This window comes from Aptenodytes patagonicus, chromosome 7 (genome assembly GCF_965638725.1).
Source record: "Aptenodytes patagonicus chromosome 7, bAptPat1.pri.cur, whole genome shotgun sequence".
Classification (NCBI taxonomy): domain Eukaryota; kingdom Metazoa; phylum Chordata; class Aves; order Sphenisciformes; family Spheniscidae; genus Aptenodytes; species Aptenodytes patagonicus.
The window spans coordinates 39,071,936-39,090,825 of record NC_134955.1 but is presented as its reverse complement, the minus strand read 5'-3'; the positions used below and the strand labels follow the sequence as shown (position 1 = coordinate 39,090,825).

Here is an 18,890-nt window from a genome sequence, read left to right as displayed (position 1 = left end):
CTCTGCTCCAGAATTTGAGTTAGAAAACAAACAAGTAAAGGACTTTCCAGAATGTGTATATTAATAAAGACTAATATTTTCTTACACATCTTCAACTCGAACTCTCTGGTAGTCAGAAAGAATGGCTCCCACAGATACACCCTCCACTCCTTCTTTGTCCTGAAAAAAGACATGGAATATTAATGATAGCAGTATATGCTGGCCTAAGCAATAGAAATTCAGTACCTCTACTAGCAGAATCAATGAAGAATAAATCTTTTTCCTTGTGCCCAGTAGATGGAACTGAATGGGCTGGAATGCAGACCTTGCATTGAAGAGAGCAGCACAGCTGACCTACTACGTGGTTATTACTCTAACACATTAATCTACTCGACTCAAGTACCGTTCTACGGAAGAAATAACCAGGGTAACTGAAAAGTACCAGATTTAACAGCTTATCCTAAAGTTTTCCTGACATCCTGAAAATTACTTCCAGCTCTTCACTATAACTGAGGTGTTAGCTATCCCCCCTACAAATAAATACCAGCAACATACAATCATGATGATTAATTAAACTGTTAGCATTTGTCACAATATGCAGCACAAGAGGGTGTGAAATTACTCTTTTTATCCTAACACCAGAACAAGAAAACTCGCAGGCAACTTACTCAATATCACCTTTTAAAAAATCTGCTATAAAAAAAGGTTTTCAAAAACATTTTCTCTGTTTCATTTCAATTACCTAAGCCAACAGTACTTTATTTTTTCTTGTAAACACACTGAGAATGTAACATTTGAAAATGCACATACTTATAATATTTCATGAGCTCTTGTATTTTTAAGTTGCTTGAGTCCCAATCAACATGCAGAATTTACTTTTGTTTCCTAAAATTTGCTCCAGCTAGACTTTAGTTAAAGTTGTTTTCATCTTTTAACCAAGATTGATCATAACTACACAGCCCGACTTACTTTCTGGACCTGCTCAGCTAGACAGCAATCCTGTGAAGTTTGCAGCAAGATTTTACCATGTAATTTTCAACTATATACCTAGATATGAATTTCAAAATCAAAACAGTCTTTGCTTGCCACTGTACCGAATTTAAAATTCACTTTCAGTTTCTTATCAATAAAATGATGTGGAAGGTGTTTTATTCATAATTATATTGTAGGGGAAAACTTCCTGGTTTATGTCTGTCTGGGATATTCTTTCCTCAATCTATTATCTTATTCTTCCTTACATTAATTCTCACCTCATATTTGCCCAACCAAATTCCTGTTATTCATACCCATCTATACTTTTGATTTAAGCGTCACTGTATTTATCAAAATTCCTAGCTATAGTAATCTGAAAATTATATCACTGTTCAATTTATGTACTTCTACTTGTCATTAATGGATATATCATTTAATATGAAACTTAATGCCAAATCATACAGGATTCAGGTTGATGCTTCTCACATATCCAGATGTAATAGTACTGATAAAAATTAATTTTATCTTATCTGTCACTTGTTCATCATCCACTGCCGGTATTATCATTACTATTACTATTATCCAGCCGATATTACTTCTGCTTCTCTTTGAGCTTTCTGTGCAACAGTGTTTCAAAGCTCTTTTCAGAGTAAAGTCACAGACATTTCAATTTACTCAACTCACCCATCGAGAATTACCTTTCTTAAAAAGTTAACACAGTTATGTAAGTAGAGTTTTCTTTAAAAAAAATTGATAAAATGATTCAAGAAGCCTTCTTGGATCTTCAAGTACATCTGAAATGTCTTCCCCATACACCTTAGTTTCATGCAATTTTGATATGCAGTTTACCTGTACTGCTACAATTGCACTTAAGTTGCATTCTTCAAAGTTCTTTTTAGAAAGATTATGAAGTTAAGTCACGTAACAGTCTTGGAAAACATGACAGCTAAGTATTGTTTGTTTGTATTTTCATGTGAAAAGAGTAACACTAACAATTCCTTCAAAATGTGCTCCATCACAATGTTCAGACATCATCCAACATGTCCAGAAACATTACCTGTATTTCTGCTTATGTGAACAATTAATCACAGGCAACATATCCTCAAAGGTAATAAACCTGAAGTGGCCCATGCACAGGATCTGACATCATGAACCAATATTACTAAACAATTAATACATTAAATATTAACTGTCTGTGTTTCAAATTCACCACACATCTTTGTGTGTGAAGGAACGAAGCAGCCTATATCCCTTTCTGCTCAACACACTGTAATATATTTGAAATGGAATCACAGAATCAGAATGGCTGAGGCTTCTCACTTTTGCAAGCAACTCCTGCTGTGAAGTACATCCAGACTATCAGAGACCTGGACAATATATGGAAATAAAACTGAACGCCTTTATAGGGAGGGAAGTATTCAACTACAGAAAGGAATAGGGGAAGACAAAACCAGAAGAAAATGCAGAAAAGTGTCTGCATTTAGGTGATCATAAAGCAGACTGGGGAGTCAGGGCTGATGGCAAGGGAAGAGTAAAGCAGATTCAGCCTATGATCCAGGGAACAACAACAAAACCAAAACCAAAACCACAAAGAACTACAATCACCTCCATAGCCTCCCAGTGTTAGAGATACTGAATGCTCAAATGCTTTTTTATTACTACTTCTTCATGAAAGGTAGCATAACAATACAAACGATACACCACATCTAATACATCAAGAACTGCGAGATATATGTGGGGTTTCTGCAGCTAGCCACCAATGTGGCAGCTACTACTGGCATTACAGCTACACTAGAAATCTGTTCAAACAGTAAGTATTTATTACTTCATGGAACACACTAGGTTCAATGACCACAATAAAAACAAGCAAAATCTGGCAAAAAGGCAAAACAAAGAATTATTCAGATTTTCTACTTATTGAGATTACCAGAATTGTTTTGCTTTCATTAAATTAACAGCAGGTGAATACATTAGTGTTACATTCTACTAAACAGAGCTGACTCTAATCCAATCTTTATTTTTTTCAGACTCCATTAAGACACAAATCAATTTGTTCTTATGAAGAGCCACGTGCAATAGAAAGTCACTAACTGACAGAATACCAACCACCAAACACTCTACATCTTTTAAACCTTTATACACATACAGTAACAGTACAGTTGACCTTTCCAGCTGAATCCATCACAATATGTTGACATCAAGACATGCTTAATGGTAAGACTGTGAACATTCCTTTTGACTTCAGTAAGACTCTGCTATTAAGTTCTGCATGCTCCAATTTACAGGACTTTGCCAGGTAAAAAAAATGTTTTATGGTCACAGAGTAAATAATTTTAACTATATTTAACTATATGTGTATATTACATATTTCATCTTATAGACATCTATCTCTATGTTTACTTGATAGTTCTCTTTTTTATAGTTGGAAGATACAGAATAAACATTCTTGCAAAGCATAGTCCTTAACTGTTAAGATCCAGAAAATAATTCTGAATTTTCTTAAAATGCTCACTTAATTGCGATGCAAAGATAAGCACTCTTTTCTGATCCATGCAAATGTCAGCTCTCAGACTGCCATCACAGCTGCAATTAGTACTACCATGTACTGGAAGAAAAACAGGGGTCAAAGGAATCAAATCACATCACTTAACTTTAATATTACAGTACTTTTCTGACAGCGGGCCCATCCACAAGATCAGCCATAAAAATGCAGTAATGATTCTAATAGTGAGGTATTTCAGAAAGAACTGGTAGAAAATAATCTATTGGACGTACTATTCATGCAAAAGTGTCGAGAGGATATGTTTAAGTAATTTTTCTAAAGTCCTTGTAAGAATGAGATGTACAATATCTTTGATTAATAGATACTTTTTTTAGGAAAAAAGGGTTCTGTTAATAATAAATAATTAAACCCAACTACATTTTAAAAGTATTTTTTTAAAAAAGGGACTCTTCCCTGCCACAAATTCAAAGACTGAGACATAGCTGAACTTTTGGAAACAGAATGTAGCAATGCAAATAATGCCTGCAGTGGCTCTGGATTTCCTATCTATTTTCCTTAGGGCTCTGAATTTTACCCTTTGGCAAACGATAGTCACTACCACGGAACTAAACTCTGAGATCTTATAGTCTCACAGATAATAAACAGAGGTGACCACACTTTGAAATTACTTATGTTTAAAGACTTGGCATCAAAAGTATCAATTTAAAAATACTGTTTTAACGCACAGGTTTTTAAGCTTTTATTGAGTATTAGCAGCAGCAATAATTTTTAAAAGCGGAAAAGCTTGGAGCTCACCAATTAAGCACAGATTCCCAACATTGTCACCACTTAACAGCATTGTTTAATTTGTATGCACCTGTCTATTGTGTGTAGTATCATTATGCTGTGAAGGAAAACAAATACAACACAATTTTAAGTCATTCTGAATTTTTATTCTTACTATAATTTTGAACAGTTAAGTTTACAAACTTTTCCAGCATAAAATTCTATCGCCACCAATTCTTACATACAATGGAGACATTTTTTTTTTGCTAACAGGGTCACTTGAAATATTCAGGGCTTTTCCTGACTATTTCTGTCAAAAAGAAGTCATATATAAATTAAAAGTGTTCAGCCATAGTGGCTGGATAGAGAATGATATTTAGGAAATTATATTCAGTATATGTTTTCCAAACACTTGCGGAAAGTTCTCATCCAATGTTCTATCACAGAGTTTTTTCTATCTGTTTCTTTATTAAAAAAAAGAGTGCTCAGATATTCTGGAAAACCAGACACTAAAGACGATTTAGTAACAACTTTCATTGTTCAGTTCTAAGTTACCAGAGGCAAACTATCCCATCAACTAAGTTCAGTAAGTAATGTTTTTGAAGTATCTGATACAAACAAACACAAGGCTGTACAACTGTTGTCTCACAACTAGATTAATCTCCATGGCTACATAAATACACAATTTTCCATATTCTTTTATCATAGAAACATAGAATGGTTTGAGTTGGAAGGGAATTTAAAGATCACCTAGTCCAACCCCCCCTGTCATGGGCAGGTATAATTTCCACTGGACCAGGTTGCTCAAAGCCCCATCCAACCTGACCTTGAACACTTCCAATGACGGGGCATCCACAACTTCTCTGGGCAACCTGTTTTATAACACATACGCTTCCCTTTCCTCACCAAAACAAATAACACGTTTACTGTATCATCATAATATTATAGTGCATTGCAAATCTGCTGTTACCACGACAGTTTCCATTATATATACTCTTCTTTCTCTAAGAATGGGAAATAAATAGTTGTGTCAGAGACAGAAGACGACAGTAACTATATCACAAACTTCAAAAAAAGGTGTGATCCTCATAATAAACAAATATGCAGTGAAATGAACACCTGGAGGACTTCCTTTCATGATTTCCCAAATACACAGATTCACAGAATCTCCCATTCATCCATGAAGATGGCAACTGACTTGCCCAATACATTTTTTAACAAGCTCACAGAGTAATAAACATGTTGGGGTTTTTTTAATTCATTCTGTTTTTCAAGTTCTCACAAAATATATACATCAGTAAAGATACTCAGTAAGAAAACTCCCTCAAATTAAAAAGAAAAGTACCTGGAAGTAGGGACTTAAGTGTCCTGTTCTTATACAAAAACAGTACTTCTTCTATACTAAAATGAACTGCTTCGCAGACCTATTTGTTTGGGATTTTAAAAATTCTAGTCCTGAACCCTAGGAACTTTCAAAATCATCCTATGGTAAAGGAATTAAAAGCCATTATAATCTTTAAGGTCACAGAACTTCTATTAAACAACTGTTGGAACAATGGCCCAAACTTGAAATTTAAATATCAAGTAGGTTACTCATAGCTTTTGTTTTGAGGTTGGGTTTTTTTTCAATTATACATACCTATAACACACTTAGAGGGTGGATGTGCATGTGTATGAATGCATATATATACACACACACAAACACATAAATATATGTATATATGTACATATATATACAATATATCTTGAAGTTAGTAAAAAAGAACAGAAGACTCACTGGCTGCTTGCTTACAAGCTACATTAAATCTGATTTAAATAATCATATAGAAAATGTTCTGCACTTATTCTAGTTTACTTCCTTTGACAATACGTAAGTTTTAATCATCTTTTGAAATGGCAGTTCATTGTGTCATTTTTCAGTTGTGGTTAGCATTCATGTTTAAAGACTTTTGACAGGGAGCTGTTCACCACCATCACTTTTCATTTAGTTCTTCTGGCGGTAAAGAGCAAATATAAACTTCCATCACTGTCCAGACAGCAGCTTCCACAAGGAGAAACATCAATATACTTAATAAATGCTTTGAAATGGGAGAAGTAGTTAATATACTTACATACCATGAAATGGAATAAATTCAATCCCCCTATTCTGCACGGTTCAACAAATCAAGGTTGGAGTGGCACAAATTCAAGAAATAAGAAGATTTGGAAGGAAGAAGGATGGAGTATGAGGTTGAACAGAAAAAAACTACAGTCTAACAACCTTCATAAACTCCTCAACTGGACAAAGTTTACATAAAGCCTTGCTGCACAGTGTGTTCAGCTCAGCACTTGAAGCATGCAAAGAGTACTAACTGAAAACTAGTTCTTCACTGGAGTCACTGTTTGGTATTGAAAGAGTTATTGGACATTTTGCAAACAGATAGGATTTTGCTTCATTCAGAGCTGATTGTGGTTAGCAGAGCATCAATCCCAGAACCACTGCTTCCAGGTCTCAGATACTACACTTCACCTTTAATGTGGAATCTGATCAGGTTTGGTACCATAAAAAGCATGTTCACAAAACTGCAGTCTCAGCATGGGTAGAGCAGGCTGACATCTGCAGGCTAAGTATCAGGGATCTGCACTGAACTCAAAAGCCAAGGAAGCAAATTTAGGAAAATTTTGGAGGAAAGATGTTAGGTGCTGTATCATATAAAAAGTAACAGAGAACAGAAAAATGTTCAGGAAAAGTTAATATGGAAGGGTGGTTTTTTCTTGGGTTGGGTTTTTTGTGTTATTATTAAAGAAAACGTTGTGTACTGTTAATTTAAGAGATTATTTAAACTACGCAAAACTTTACTAATACGTTGCTATTGCCATAAGTTAGTCTAAAGTAAAAATAAATTGCTTCTCTGAAATATTTGGATAATACAGAAAGCACTTATACTCAGTACAGTATACTCTGTCACAAAGTATTACATCACAAAGTATGTAACGTATACATAAAACCAGATGTTAAACAAAGATGTATACAGATGCTAACAACTCTATATTTGCCATATGACTTTTTAAAACTTATTTTTCCCCTTCAAAACTACCAAAATTACTCATTTTAAAAGGCAGGTATAAAAATCAACTTTTAAAAAGCATCTAAATAACACAATTTTTTTAGCAGCAGTATACAGCTTTTTTATGTACATAATTATTAGCTATGTTTTAACTGTAAATGAAATTATGTCATTATTACCTGTCTTGTTATAGCCATTAATTTATTCCTGTTCATAATATTCATGAAGAATAATCTGCATAAACAATTGCGTTAGAACAGCAAATCGATCTTTGCAACTGTAACTGTACTAAAATGTACAATTTATGTTTGAAGCCTCATAGTTTTGAAGTTATATAGATTTTTAAACAGTTTAATGAATAACACAATTCAAAAATTGCTGCTCTCCGTGTATCATAAATTACTTTTAGCGGTATTTTCTATCAGAAAATAGTATAAAAAATTAAAGTTTTGTGAAAGCTCCAAAACATGAGTGCCATGAGTATGCTTACTGTTATGCTGTTGTTAAGGTGGCTCTGCAATACCCATGCACAATACTGACATACTGGTTCACAGCTGAAGTAAAATATAAACAGAAATGTAAGAGTAAGTTATGCTAGCACACTGTTATTTCAATTTTTCTTTTTTTTTTATTTTAGTCACTGAAATCCAATTAAGGATAGTGACGGTAATTTGAGGAAATGTCTACATATGCACTGTAACATGCAATACTGGTAGAAGTATTCTACTAGTAAGTAAAATATTCATTGCAGTAGTATTAGTACAAAGGTTTTCTTTAATTTCACATTTTAATGCCTTTACCTGACCCTCTCAGAGTTCAGCAAAAAGAAAATTAGTGCTAATGTTTTCAATTTAATTAGTATATTACATGCACTGTAATTATTAGTGGGAAATGTTATATTAATGAATGTAAAAGTTAGCTGTAAATTACCTCGGCGTTATTATCAATTTCCCAAGTTACTGCTCCTTAAGATAACCCTCTCCCTATGGTCCTTCCGGTAATTTTTCTTTGCCTGATAAACATGATGATTAAACAGCACACAGTGCAAACCTTTGATACTTTTTAAATTAAATCCATGCCCAGCCTAAGGGCTGTGTCTGATCTCAAATAAATGTGTCAGTTAATCAGATAAAAAATTATCAGCAACTCAAAGAAACAGCAGCCTTAGGCTTCATCAGTGCCAGAGAAAGCTGAACAAAATAAGACATACAGACAGTATCACATTATGAGTAAAGGTTACTGCTAAGCATATCACTGCACAGAACTATTCACCACCTTAATAATGTCTATCTTAAATGAAATATTGCATACAACAGACAAAATAATATGAAAGAAAGAAAAAGGAAGTGCTAGACCTGTGCCTATATATGCCTGTTCACGTGTATTGCAAGAAAATTTGAACACTCCCATTCAGAAAAATGCAGAATATCCCTAAAAATTTACTGTTTAGAACAGATCTATGTAAGAAACTGAAGTATAAATAGCTCAAGAATGGTTAAACTAGGTTTAATTTTTAACATTTGCTTCACAGCTTTTCCACAAGAGTTCATTTTATGACCAAGATATAAAATAGATTATGTCTAAATGAAATTAACTTTCCAATTAATATCCTCCTTGAAGCTTGCATGAGTAACAGAAAACTGTTACACATGCTTAAATTAAAGTTTAAGGTCATTTTAAATAATGATTATCAGTCATTTGCAAAACTTCAAATTAAAACACGACATATTTGCAGGTGTGTGATTGACAAAATATAGATTAGTAACAGGACTTTTAGGCTTCTGCAATCATTTGAGTGGAAAATTCTTAAATATGACTTTTGCCTCATAATTTCTGAAGCATTCTAAGATCACTGATTATACTGATTTCAAACAGAGTATGTGATTTTTCTAAGCTTTGATATGTCTGTCAGAGGCAGCTGCAAGTAATCAAAGACAGTATGGAAATATCCCCAAGACAGGGATATAACAACTCTACTTCAAATTGAAAAACCGCTGTTTGGTAAGGTTCTGCAGACTAACTATGAATCGCATAGTCTTGCGGATCACTACACATCATCTGTGACTTTCCTGTCTTCCACTTAGAGACCTCAAAGCATGTATACCTCATGCCTTCATTCCTTAGGAAGAAGTAGTTCCAAAAACAGGGGTGGAAATTAATTTAATGTGGATTCACATGAAAGCCCTGTGTGAACACTCTCATTAAGAACTTCAGTAGTCTTCAGTGGGCTTAGCTTAACTCACTTTAAAAGTAAATTACTTTTGAATAATAGTATCTATACAAGGAGATAATACTATATAACTAATCCACTTTAAAAGCTAATTATTTCATTTTTATGAATGCCCTGCATAGGGCACAGACAGACACACCACCACCTTTAAGCATAACTGATGGCCTGACTTCAATAGTTTTACAAATGCAATCATTGAACTATTGCATGCACCACACACACAAAATCTATTAATTCAGTGTAGGGGGCATTCATCAGCTCTCAGTCACAGCTTTCAGTATCTAATTGCAATCTCATAATAACCACATTTAATTAGCGTATGGTCCTCTTGCTACCTGGAAGCACCAAAGATTCAGGGAGATGGTGCAGGGTTACGTTTGTATGCACATGAGCACATGCACACACCACTGCAAATGAAAAAGGAGAGAGAGTGAAAGAGACAGAAATACCATTCTCAAAGTCTAATATCAAACAGAAGTATATTGAAATACTGCAGTTCAGAAGGCTAGAATTAAATTCTAAATAGTAGAAACAGAAAACCAGGAAAATCTTCCACTATAGCCATACATCACACCATATACGCAGGTTTTCCTGATATACTCATTCTCCGTTTAGCTGCATTTACAAAGGGAACAATTAGTCTTAGGAATTACAAATCATTCTTAATGAATGAATTTTTTAATGTTATCTCATATATTAACTATTTTCATAGAATACAAGCAAGTTGAGATACCTTTTTAGATATCATACTATTTCACAAGAGTTTTTTTCTAAATTATTTCCTTTAGATTGGTTCATTTTTTCCAATAAAAAAATAAGTCATGCTGAAAATGATGCATTTAGTAAAATTTAATATAGTTAGATATACCTATCAAAAAAACTAGAATACTAAAATCAGAATCAACAGACTTATCCATTATTGCAAAGCTTACCTAAGGACTGTTCTACAGAACTCTAAGTTTTTGTTTTCTTTATACAAGTCAAATGAGTGCACAAGAGGCCTACGTGCCATCAATAGAAGCTACAAAGTCTTTGATAGGGAGACAACAGTCTGCAGCTGAACAAAAAAAAAAAAATTTAAAAAATTTGCTTTTGTGCAGAGATTTGGTTTCACATAAATGTCTGCTTCACCTTTGGGACTTCCAACTCTTAAATGTTCAAATAATTACAGAGCAAACTTGCCTGCAGACACTTCTTTCAGGGAATTTTCTTTATAAAATTACCTCAACAAAGACTGATTACTTAATTTGATAACCAAATTTAGCATGAACAGTCAAATCCAGATTGAATAAAAGACATTACATCGTAACGACAAGATGCCAGCGAACAACTACAAAACAGTCAAGTAACCATACATATTTCTGTTCCCATGCTAGATTGGATATTATAAGTGTTGGTGATTGTAAGCGTAACTTTTTTGCAATCAACAGAAATTATATCAACAGCTATAACATTAAAGACAAAGCAATTTTACAAACACTCCTTACACATTTATCTAGAATTAGTAGTCAACCACTGTGATTTAAATTTAAAAACTAGATTTTTAAGATACCAACATATACAATTATGTGTGGCTTCTTCAGAATGAAAATAAAAGGAAAAAAAAGTCTTTGCCTTATGAAGGCAGGTAGTGGCCTATATTACTATGTTCCAGATCAACATCTTGCTGAAGACAAACCACTTACTAAATCAAGAAAAAAAAGGTCAAAGGAACATTAGTTTGCATGTTTCTGGTCAAGAGAACATTCATGATTTAGATAATGCAACTCAGTCCACTTGCATCATACTCTCTGACTTCAGACAAGGCAGAATTTCACTCTTGGATTTCTTTTTTTAAATAGTATCTTTAACAAACCGTAAGATAGCCAAAAGCCAGCCTTAATAAACTAAGTTCTTAATATACACACAAGCTTTTTTTCCCTTGTTCTGCATTAGCTTTCGACCACATAGCCTCCATGTGGACCAACTTCTAGATGCTAATGCAATCTACCCCTCCACAACGAAGACCAACAAGACAGAGATCCAGTACAGCATCTACAAAACAAACCCTGAACAGACTCTACAGCTTGCTCTGGTTACCTGAGGTATACAGCATGGTTTGGATAATTCAACTCATTAACAGAATTCCACTAAGGGAAGCTACTCTAGGAAAATGTCATACAAGAATTAACTGTCTAGCCTCATTTATTTCTATATGAGTATTGTCAAAGCAATGTTATTTAATGACGTATTTTAGAACACATGCTGGCAAATACTGAGGCACATAAGTAACTTCATTCATGTTACTAATTCTGTGAGCAAACAGTTCTTTTTGCACAAGTAAAACCGTAGGCATGACAGGACAAGATTCTCAGTTTTCCTTTTGTTGTCCTCTTACCACATATGACAGGACAAGACTCAGAACCATGGGAGAAAAACATATCTTAAATGAAAATAAGCTATTTTGTCCATTAGAAACAAATCTAATATTCCTCCCTCATGTTTCCTTGTAAAGAATATAGCTTCTTGAGAGCAAAGAAATCTAAAAAAAAAAAAAAAAAATCTAAAATTAACTCTTATATACCGTAATGCGACATTAAAGTAAAATAATTGCCTGCTTATTGTAACACATTCTAAATCACATAAGAATTTCAGATCAAATAAGTCAATTTTATTGTCACTAACAAGTATGACAAGTAGGTATGTTTACGTACGCTTAGATAACTCATTCTCCCATGTACTACAGCTAAGTATATCTTTCAAAACTGCACTTCATATTTATGAAACCTATTTAACAAACACCTATACACACACACAGAGATACACACGCACTCTCACATCACCACTGAACTCTAGTTGCTTTGAAAGGAGAAAAAGACTTAAGACTACGGCAATTTGCTTATATTTTTGTTATGACTTAAACTCCAAAGAACTGTACAAAACCTTTACCTCTTAGAGAATATCTTTTCATAATACTAAATGTTCGGAGCTTTGTAACTTCCAGTATTTGTAGAAAAGAGCTACTAAAAGTATTTATAAATCATATACTCCATCAACATTTAACTGTCAAACTTAGCATTACAGCAACTAGCCTTGAAGAAACAGCATCTGGAGCTTATTGTACTGGAGCAAAATACCACATTCTGTAAGAGGAAATGAACTTCCACTTAAGGTTGACTGAGATATAAAATTATTCAATGCAATATTTGAACAAGTCATGCAAACATTGTCAGAAGTGTTCATTACTACTTGCCTGAAATGTTGATCACGTTCAGTAATTTGAAGTACTTGAGTAAAAAATTATCTAATATGATAAACATGAAAAACAAAGTTTTAGCCTGACAGTCTCTTGAAGACAAAGCTGAAATTTCATCAGTAGGTCTGAAGATTCTTAACTTAGACTTTTACAAACAGTTAATTCACGTCTGCATCACTGCTGAGCCATATCATCTGATAACATGAACGTGATTTATATAACTAATGCACAATGTGCAGATTCAAAATATCTGCAATCATTCCTGAATTGTCACAAAAACTACAACACTGAAGTACATGTAGAGTAATTGACTGATTAATAAATTCAAGATTTTTAACTGTTCATGGACAATTTACAAAAAACCTATCACTTTCACTTTCTTCATAGTTTTTTTTAGTTCAAAACTGTATTGTCTCTCAAAGTGTCAAAGTCTTGACTTTTAATATAAAGCAAGTATTGTATCGGAGATTATTGTAGTGGCATGAGTTATTGGAATACAAAGTTATCCGACAATGAATGTGTAAGAAAGGCATGCTTGAGGATGTAAGATTTACTTCACCTCATTTAGTATTACTTTAATGGGAAATCGTAGGCCACTATGGCAAACAACAGTCAGCTGGCGGGAAAGCTGCACAATTTTCACCTGAAAACATTCTAGGAGCATATGCTTATACATATGAAAGTCTTAAAACATTATATGCAAAGTCAATTTTCTCTAAAGGTTATTTGACAAATTTCATCTTTCTTGCTACTTAAAGACACTTGAGAAACCTAAACCTAGCATATATTTAATTCTATTTGCATAGCTCAGGCCTATTGTGATACTAATAGTACAACTTCACCGACTTTAGTAAGGTTATTCTTCACCCACAGACATACAAGAGACTTAAAGGCAACCTTTACCTTATACTGATCCATTGCTGTCACTAAGAAACCACTCTATTCTGTAAGCATGCAAGTATTTAATCTTTTCTGCATGAAACAATGTCACTTGTTCTGCTACATCTGCATATTTGTTTGCAAATTGTATCACTCTAACAATTTCTTCAGAATTTCATAAACACATTTTCAAATTACTAAATCATTAAGTTGCTATTACTCCTACGAGCAGATCAACTTGGAATGGTCTCTGAAGTACCCCATACAAAATCTCATACAAGATCTCTAATAAATATTCCAAATTTCAATTTTTTCCAGTGACGACATATTTTAGATTAACTCTCTCAGAAATATTCTCATTATCTGCACTGCCAATAATCAGTGATTCTGATCTTATCATCACTCCTCCTTGCATAAAAGCAGAACACAGGACCTTCTAAAACATTAAGCTGGAAGAAAAGAGTCTCTCTATTTGGAACACAGGTCTAAAAGAAAGGTCTCTTTCTTTTTGGACTTGGAACAGAAACCTCATGAACCCTCCTCTAACCCTCAACAGAATTATTGTTACTTCTCCAGAAGTCAACAGGGTTTGGAAGTTCTTTAAAACTGTTAGGAATCTCAACAATACAACACCAGAAATTTGTTCCATCACGTCAAGTTAATATGTCTAGGTTCTTTATCTTTTTTTTGTCTAAATATCACTGATCCTGGAAATCATTATGTCCAAATGATGAGAAAATACCACTGAACAAAAATGAATTAAATAAAGGCACTCACGATTGTCAAATTCTTCTATAGCCTGTACAAACTTAAAGCAATCCTGATAAAATATTCCTTAAAAACCAAAACCATCACTTTTTAAAATGGTATACATTTTATTCTAATTTTTAGTACAGCAATCCTCTTCAGATTTAAGCACTTACAGTCCTTTTTGCCCAATGATTACTATTCCAAAACTCCAGTGTTTGCACTGCACTTCTCAGTGAGAATGCATTGAGGATTCAAACACCTTGAGCAAAATAAAGAGAATTCTGCACGTACCCTGTGAAAACACTGTTATTTTCTGCTCCTCATCTATGACATCATTTACTCTTATTGATGAAAATATTGCAACTTTCAACAAAGTTTTTTCCCAGATTCCAGTGAAGCACAAAATGCCACACTATGATTTTCAGGTTTGACTCCCTTATAAAGTGCCTTTGTCTGGATTATTTTTCCACCACTGTGTTTGAAAAAAAGACAAGGTCACCTAGCATTACTAAAATGATAGCAATGATTCCAAGCCTTAAGAGAAACATTCCAAAACAGTATTAAAATACACTCTCTGACAAGACTTAGACAGTTCACATGAAGAATCAAATCTTCCTCTCCACTGGACTGCTTAGCAGCAAGAATCAAGGGTTCCTCCCATTTTCTAATCACAGGAGAAACAAGTATTTTTGTATATAATCTCAGTTCCTAATATATATGCTGAATGAACGCATTTCAGACACTCCAGCTACTGCAGCCACCTAAACTCACAAATCTTTTAGTTGCCTACGTCTACCTTTGTTTAGATACAGTAACTTGGCAGAATGATAGGTAATAGTACATTCTTACTGATAGCATTATCCCATTTACAATAAATACATTTATACAGTAGATATTTAGAGCTTAATAATTAGAAACAGTTAAAAAATAAACTTTTAATACAGGTAAGGAAATAAAAATACACCCTGAACAAAAATGCAATACTTCCCCTTAGTAAAAGCATGTCAGATGTGTTGCAAGATTGTTACACTCAGTACAGTAGGTCCACATTGCCTCCCAATTCCCATTTTATACCTTATACTCGGAGAGTATACTGCAATAAACAAGACTTTACAGAGCAGAAGCTGACTGAATTTTAGGTCTTTGAGGAGAGAACAACTTATGACACAATACTCTGACATCAGTCCCTGCAGCTACAGGTATGTACAAATAGACTGTGAATTTCTTTAATTTCTGAAAGAAGTCTCAAAAGCTCCCAGTCTGGTCCAAGCTTCAAAACGCCCACTTAATTGCACTCACGTTAAGGGCTTTCACTTTATTTTAACGAAAGAAGGCTAAAATTGCCATCTCTCACAATATCTGGCAGACTAGTAAGTACTCTGATGTAAGCATTGATACCAGGAAAGCATTCTTCCTTTGTAATATCAAACAATTTTTATAGATCTCTGACTGGACAAATTGTAGCATTCCTGAACGTAAGAAAAAAAAGAAAAAAAAAAAAATCTGTGTCTTCAGCAGTGATTGAACTGATGCGTATCCTTTACTTCAGGTGTGGAATTCCTCAGCAACAGCACATGCCTGCCACTTCATGAGATGAATTGAGAAATTTAGTTTTCTCAGAGTGGTCAATCTGATGCAAACAGATGCTCACTCTATAGAGAACTTGGTCAGGTAGCCTCTCTCTAATATTTTTACTCAATTGTTCAACATATAGTTTAATAAGGCTTGACTTGTTAATGGGGCTACAGAAAAAGTGTCTCTGCTGTTAGATCTTGTGACCAGCTGGAAGTATATTCTTGAAATTAATGCTGTGTTGGATTCTCTCTCTCTCCTCCCTCTTAGCACCTTTTACTGGTACCCCCCATTAAAGTCAAAGATGGCATAACTGTCACCTGCCCATAATAATAATGGTCAGATACTTTCTGCAAGCTCTGCAGATTAACACCATTTATTCTTTGGAACAAATGTATTCCATCAATAATGAAGACAAACAGCCTAGAGAGGTTTTCAGCAGGGTTTACTATCTGTTTTATTCCTATACTCAAAACTCCTTTGTTTGCTTTTGTAATGATTCTGCATTGACACTGTGACTAGGTATCTACAGAACTACACGAGTTAACTTCAATGCGGTCCATATCACGCTTCTGAGTATCCCACGTAGGCATTTAGTTCTTCAGGGATCATGCAGTATCTACCGACAGCTCTGATGAGACTAAATCTCCTTGTCTGAGTTCAACTACCTGTATTCACTGTTTTTATTTGCTGCCTCATCTTCTGATGCCCTTCCAAAATGTTTGTGATTTAATTAAAAGGGAGAATTCCTCACCTTTTGAAATGAGTGAGGACAACCTTATTTTCATATAGTATTGTAGCACACAGCAGGCACAGCACAACTATGGTACAGACAGAATGTCCAAGCCACATTCACAGCTAGTTGCATTAATCTGAGCATAACGTCCACAAAATCAATGAAAAAATCCCCAAAGATGATAGGCTACCCTTACAACCACCTCAAGGTAATTCAAATTCAAAGACACATAATTAAAAAAAAAAAAAAAAAAAAATTCTAAAGCATGTATAAAATCATTTGGCAGATATACTGAGCACTACTCAGTAGCTCTTTAAGTACCTCTTTCAGGTTGGTAAGATGCACACAAGACATGCACAAAAAATCATCAGTTTCAAAGAAAAAAGAGCAGTAAGAGCAGACACACGAATAAATTTAGTACCTAGTTTACATCATGGCTTCTTCCTTTTAGCACTTTCACAAAAAAACAGCCTCCCATCCAAACTCAGGCTGGTAACAAACCTGGTCATCTGGTTTAGCAGTGACTATGCCTTCAATTCAGTTTTCAATATTTTCTAAAAAGTTGCTTTATCGACAATTTATTTGCTCTGTTAATGCCTGCAAGAGTCTGAATCTAAGTTATCATTACTGATTGTCGTGGTTTAACCTCAGTCGGCAACTGAGCACCACACAGCCGCTTGCTCACTCTCCCCCTCCCTGGTGGGATGGGGGAGAGAATCGGAAGAGTAAAAGTGAGAAAACTCGTGGGTTGAGATAAAAACAGTTTAATAATTGAAATAGAATAAAGTAATAATAATAATAATAATAAACAAAGCAAGTGATGCACAGTGCAATTGCTCACCACCCGCCAACCGATGCCCAGCCAGCCCCCGAGCAGCGGCACCCCCCAGCCAGCTTTGCCCCAGTTCATATACTGAGCATGACGTCACATGGTATGGAACATTCCTTTGGCCAGTTTGGGTCAGCTGTCCTGGCTGTGCCCCCCCTCAGCTTCTTGTGCACCTCCAGCCTTCTCAGTCGGTAGAACATGGGAAGCTGAAAAGTCCCTGACTAGTGTAAGCATTACCTAGCAACAACTAAAACATGGGTGTGTTATCAACATTATTCTCACCCTAATTCCAAAACACAGCACTGTACCAGCTACTAGGAAGGAAATTAACTCTATCCCAGGCAAAACCAGGACACTGGTTTCGCTGGATTAACGGACAGCATAGAATTAAGTTTGCATTAGTTTTACCTTTTTGTTTTCTAATATGTGGAACACATAATATTTCACAGTTGGTAATGTTTCTGCAACATGGTAGCAGTTCACTTACTCCAAGCCTTGTCTCCTCGTATAATAGAGTTTATGCGATCCATAAAATAAGCCACTCATTTTAATTACAAGACGTGGGGCTATTTCCCACTGATAGATCCTCATTTCCTTTCCAGAACATTGCCTTTTAATTTCTAAATCACTTGTGTATCATTGTAACTAACAAGTATTCTGGGAATACAGCCCTGCCTGGATGTTCTAGATCAAAGCAATCTGTTGATAGCAACAAATTTTTCTAATAAAACAGAAGTAAACTAAGTAGTCTGAAAAATCCTACACATCGCAGAGAAGCACTGATTTAGGCCTGCATACAAGACAGAGCTCAGGCAGATGAAGAATGTAATCATTTTACTAGAAGAGTGCAAATGTAATTCAAGAAGTGCAAAAGGACTGGACCACAGAACAATTCAATCCAGCCTGATTTTTCTGCTGGAGCCTTGGAACAGGGAAAGTTCCCATTCCCTGTCACACAGATCACGTACAAAGGGCGAGAGTGTCAGGATGCAAAACTCCAGAATGCAACATGCTGGCTGTCAAATCACGTTTCTGTGGATAAGCAGCAGCAGCACTGAAAAAAGGGTGTATTACTTAATCAGGATTTATTTAAAAAAAAAAAAAAAAAAGAGATGGACTGTAATTAAGTGTAGTACAGTTTGCAAAAAAAACACCTTTTTCTTTTATATGTTCTAATTCACAATTACAGAAATACATTTTAAAATACACCGCTAAAATAATTTACAAAAAATGAATAAAGAATGTAGTTTCAATAGTAATAGTTTCAATTTAGTAATATAAATACATAACATACAGATGTAAACCTTCAGTTATGAAAACAGGTATCTGACTTGTAACTTGTCTCACACAAGCTGTGCAGCTGCAGTCACGGCAACCACCTTGAGGCCTTACA

General features: G+C 34.6%; 1 protein-coding gene across 2 annotated transcripts in view; it reads right to left on the bottom strand.

The window, feature by feature from the left end:
- The window catches only part of DPH6 (diphthamine biosynthesis 6), a 219,084-nt gene that overhangs the window by 168,676 nt on the left and 31,518 nt on the right, over positions 1 to 18,890 (bottom strand). For both annotated transcript variants that reach the window (XM_076344932.1, XM_076344933.1), the window contains exon 4: positions 86 to 159. In XM_076344932.1, coding sequence (XP_076201047.1) covers positions 86 to 159 — 74 coding nt within the window. The remainder of the gene's footprint in view (positions 1 to 85; positions 160 to 18,890) is intronic.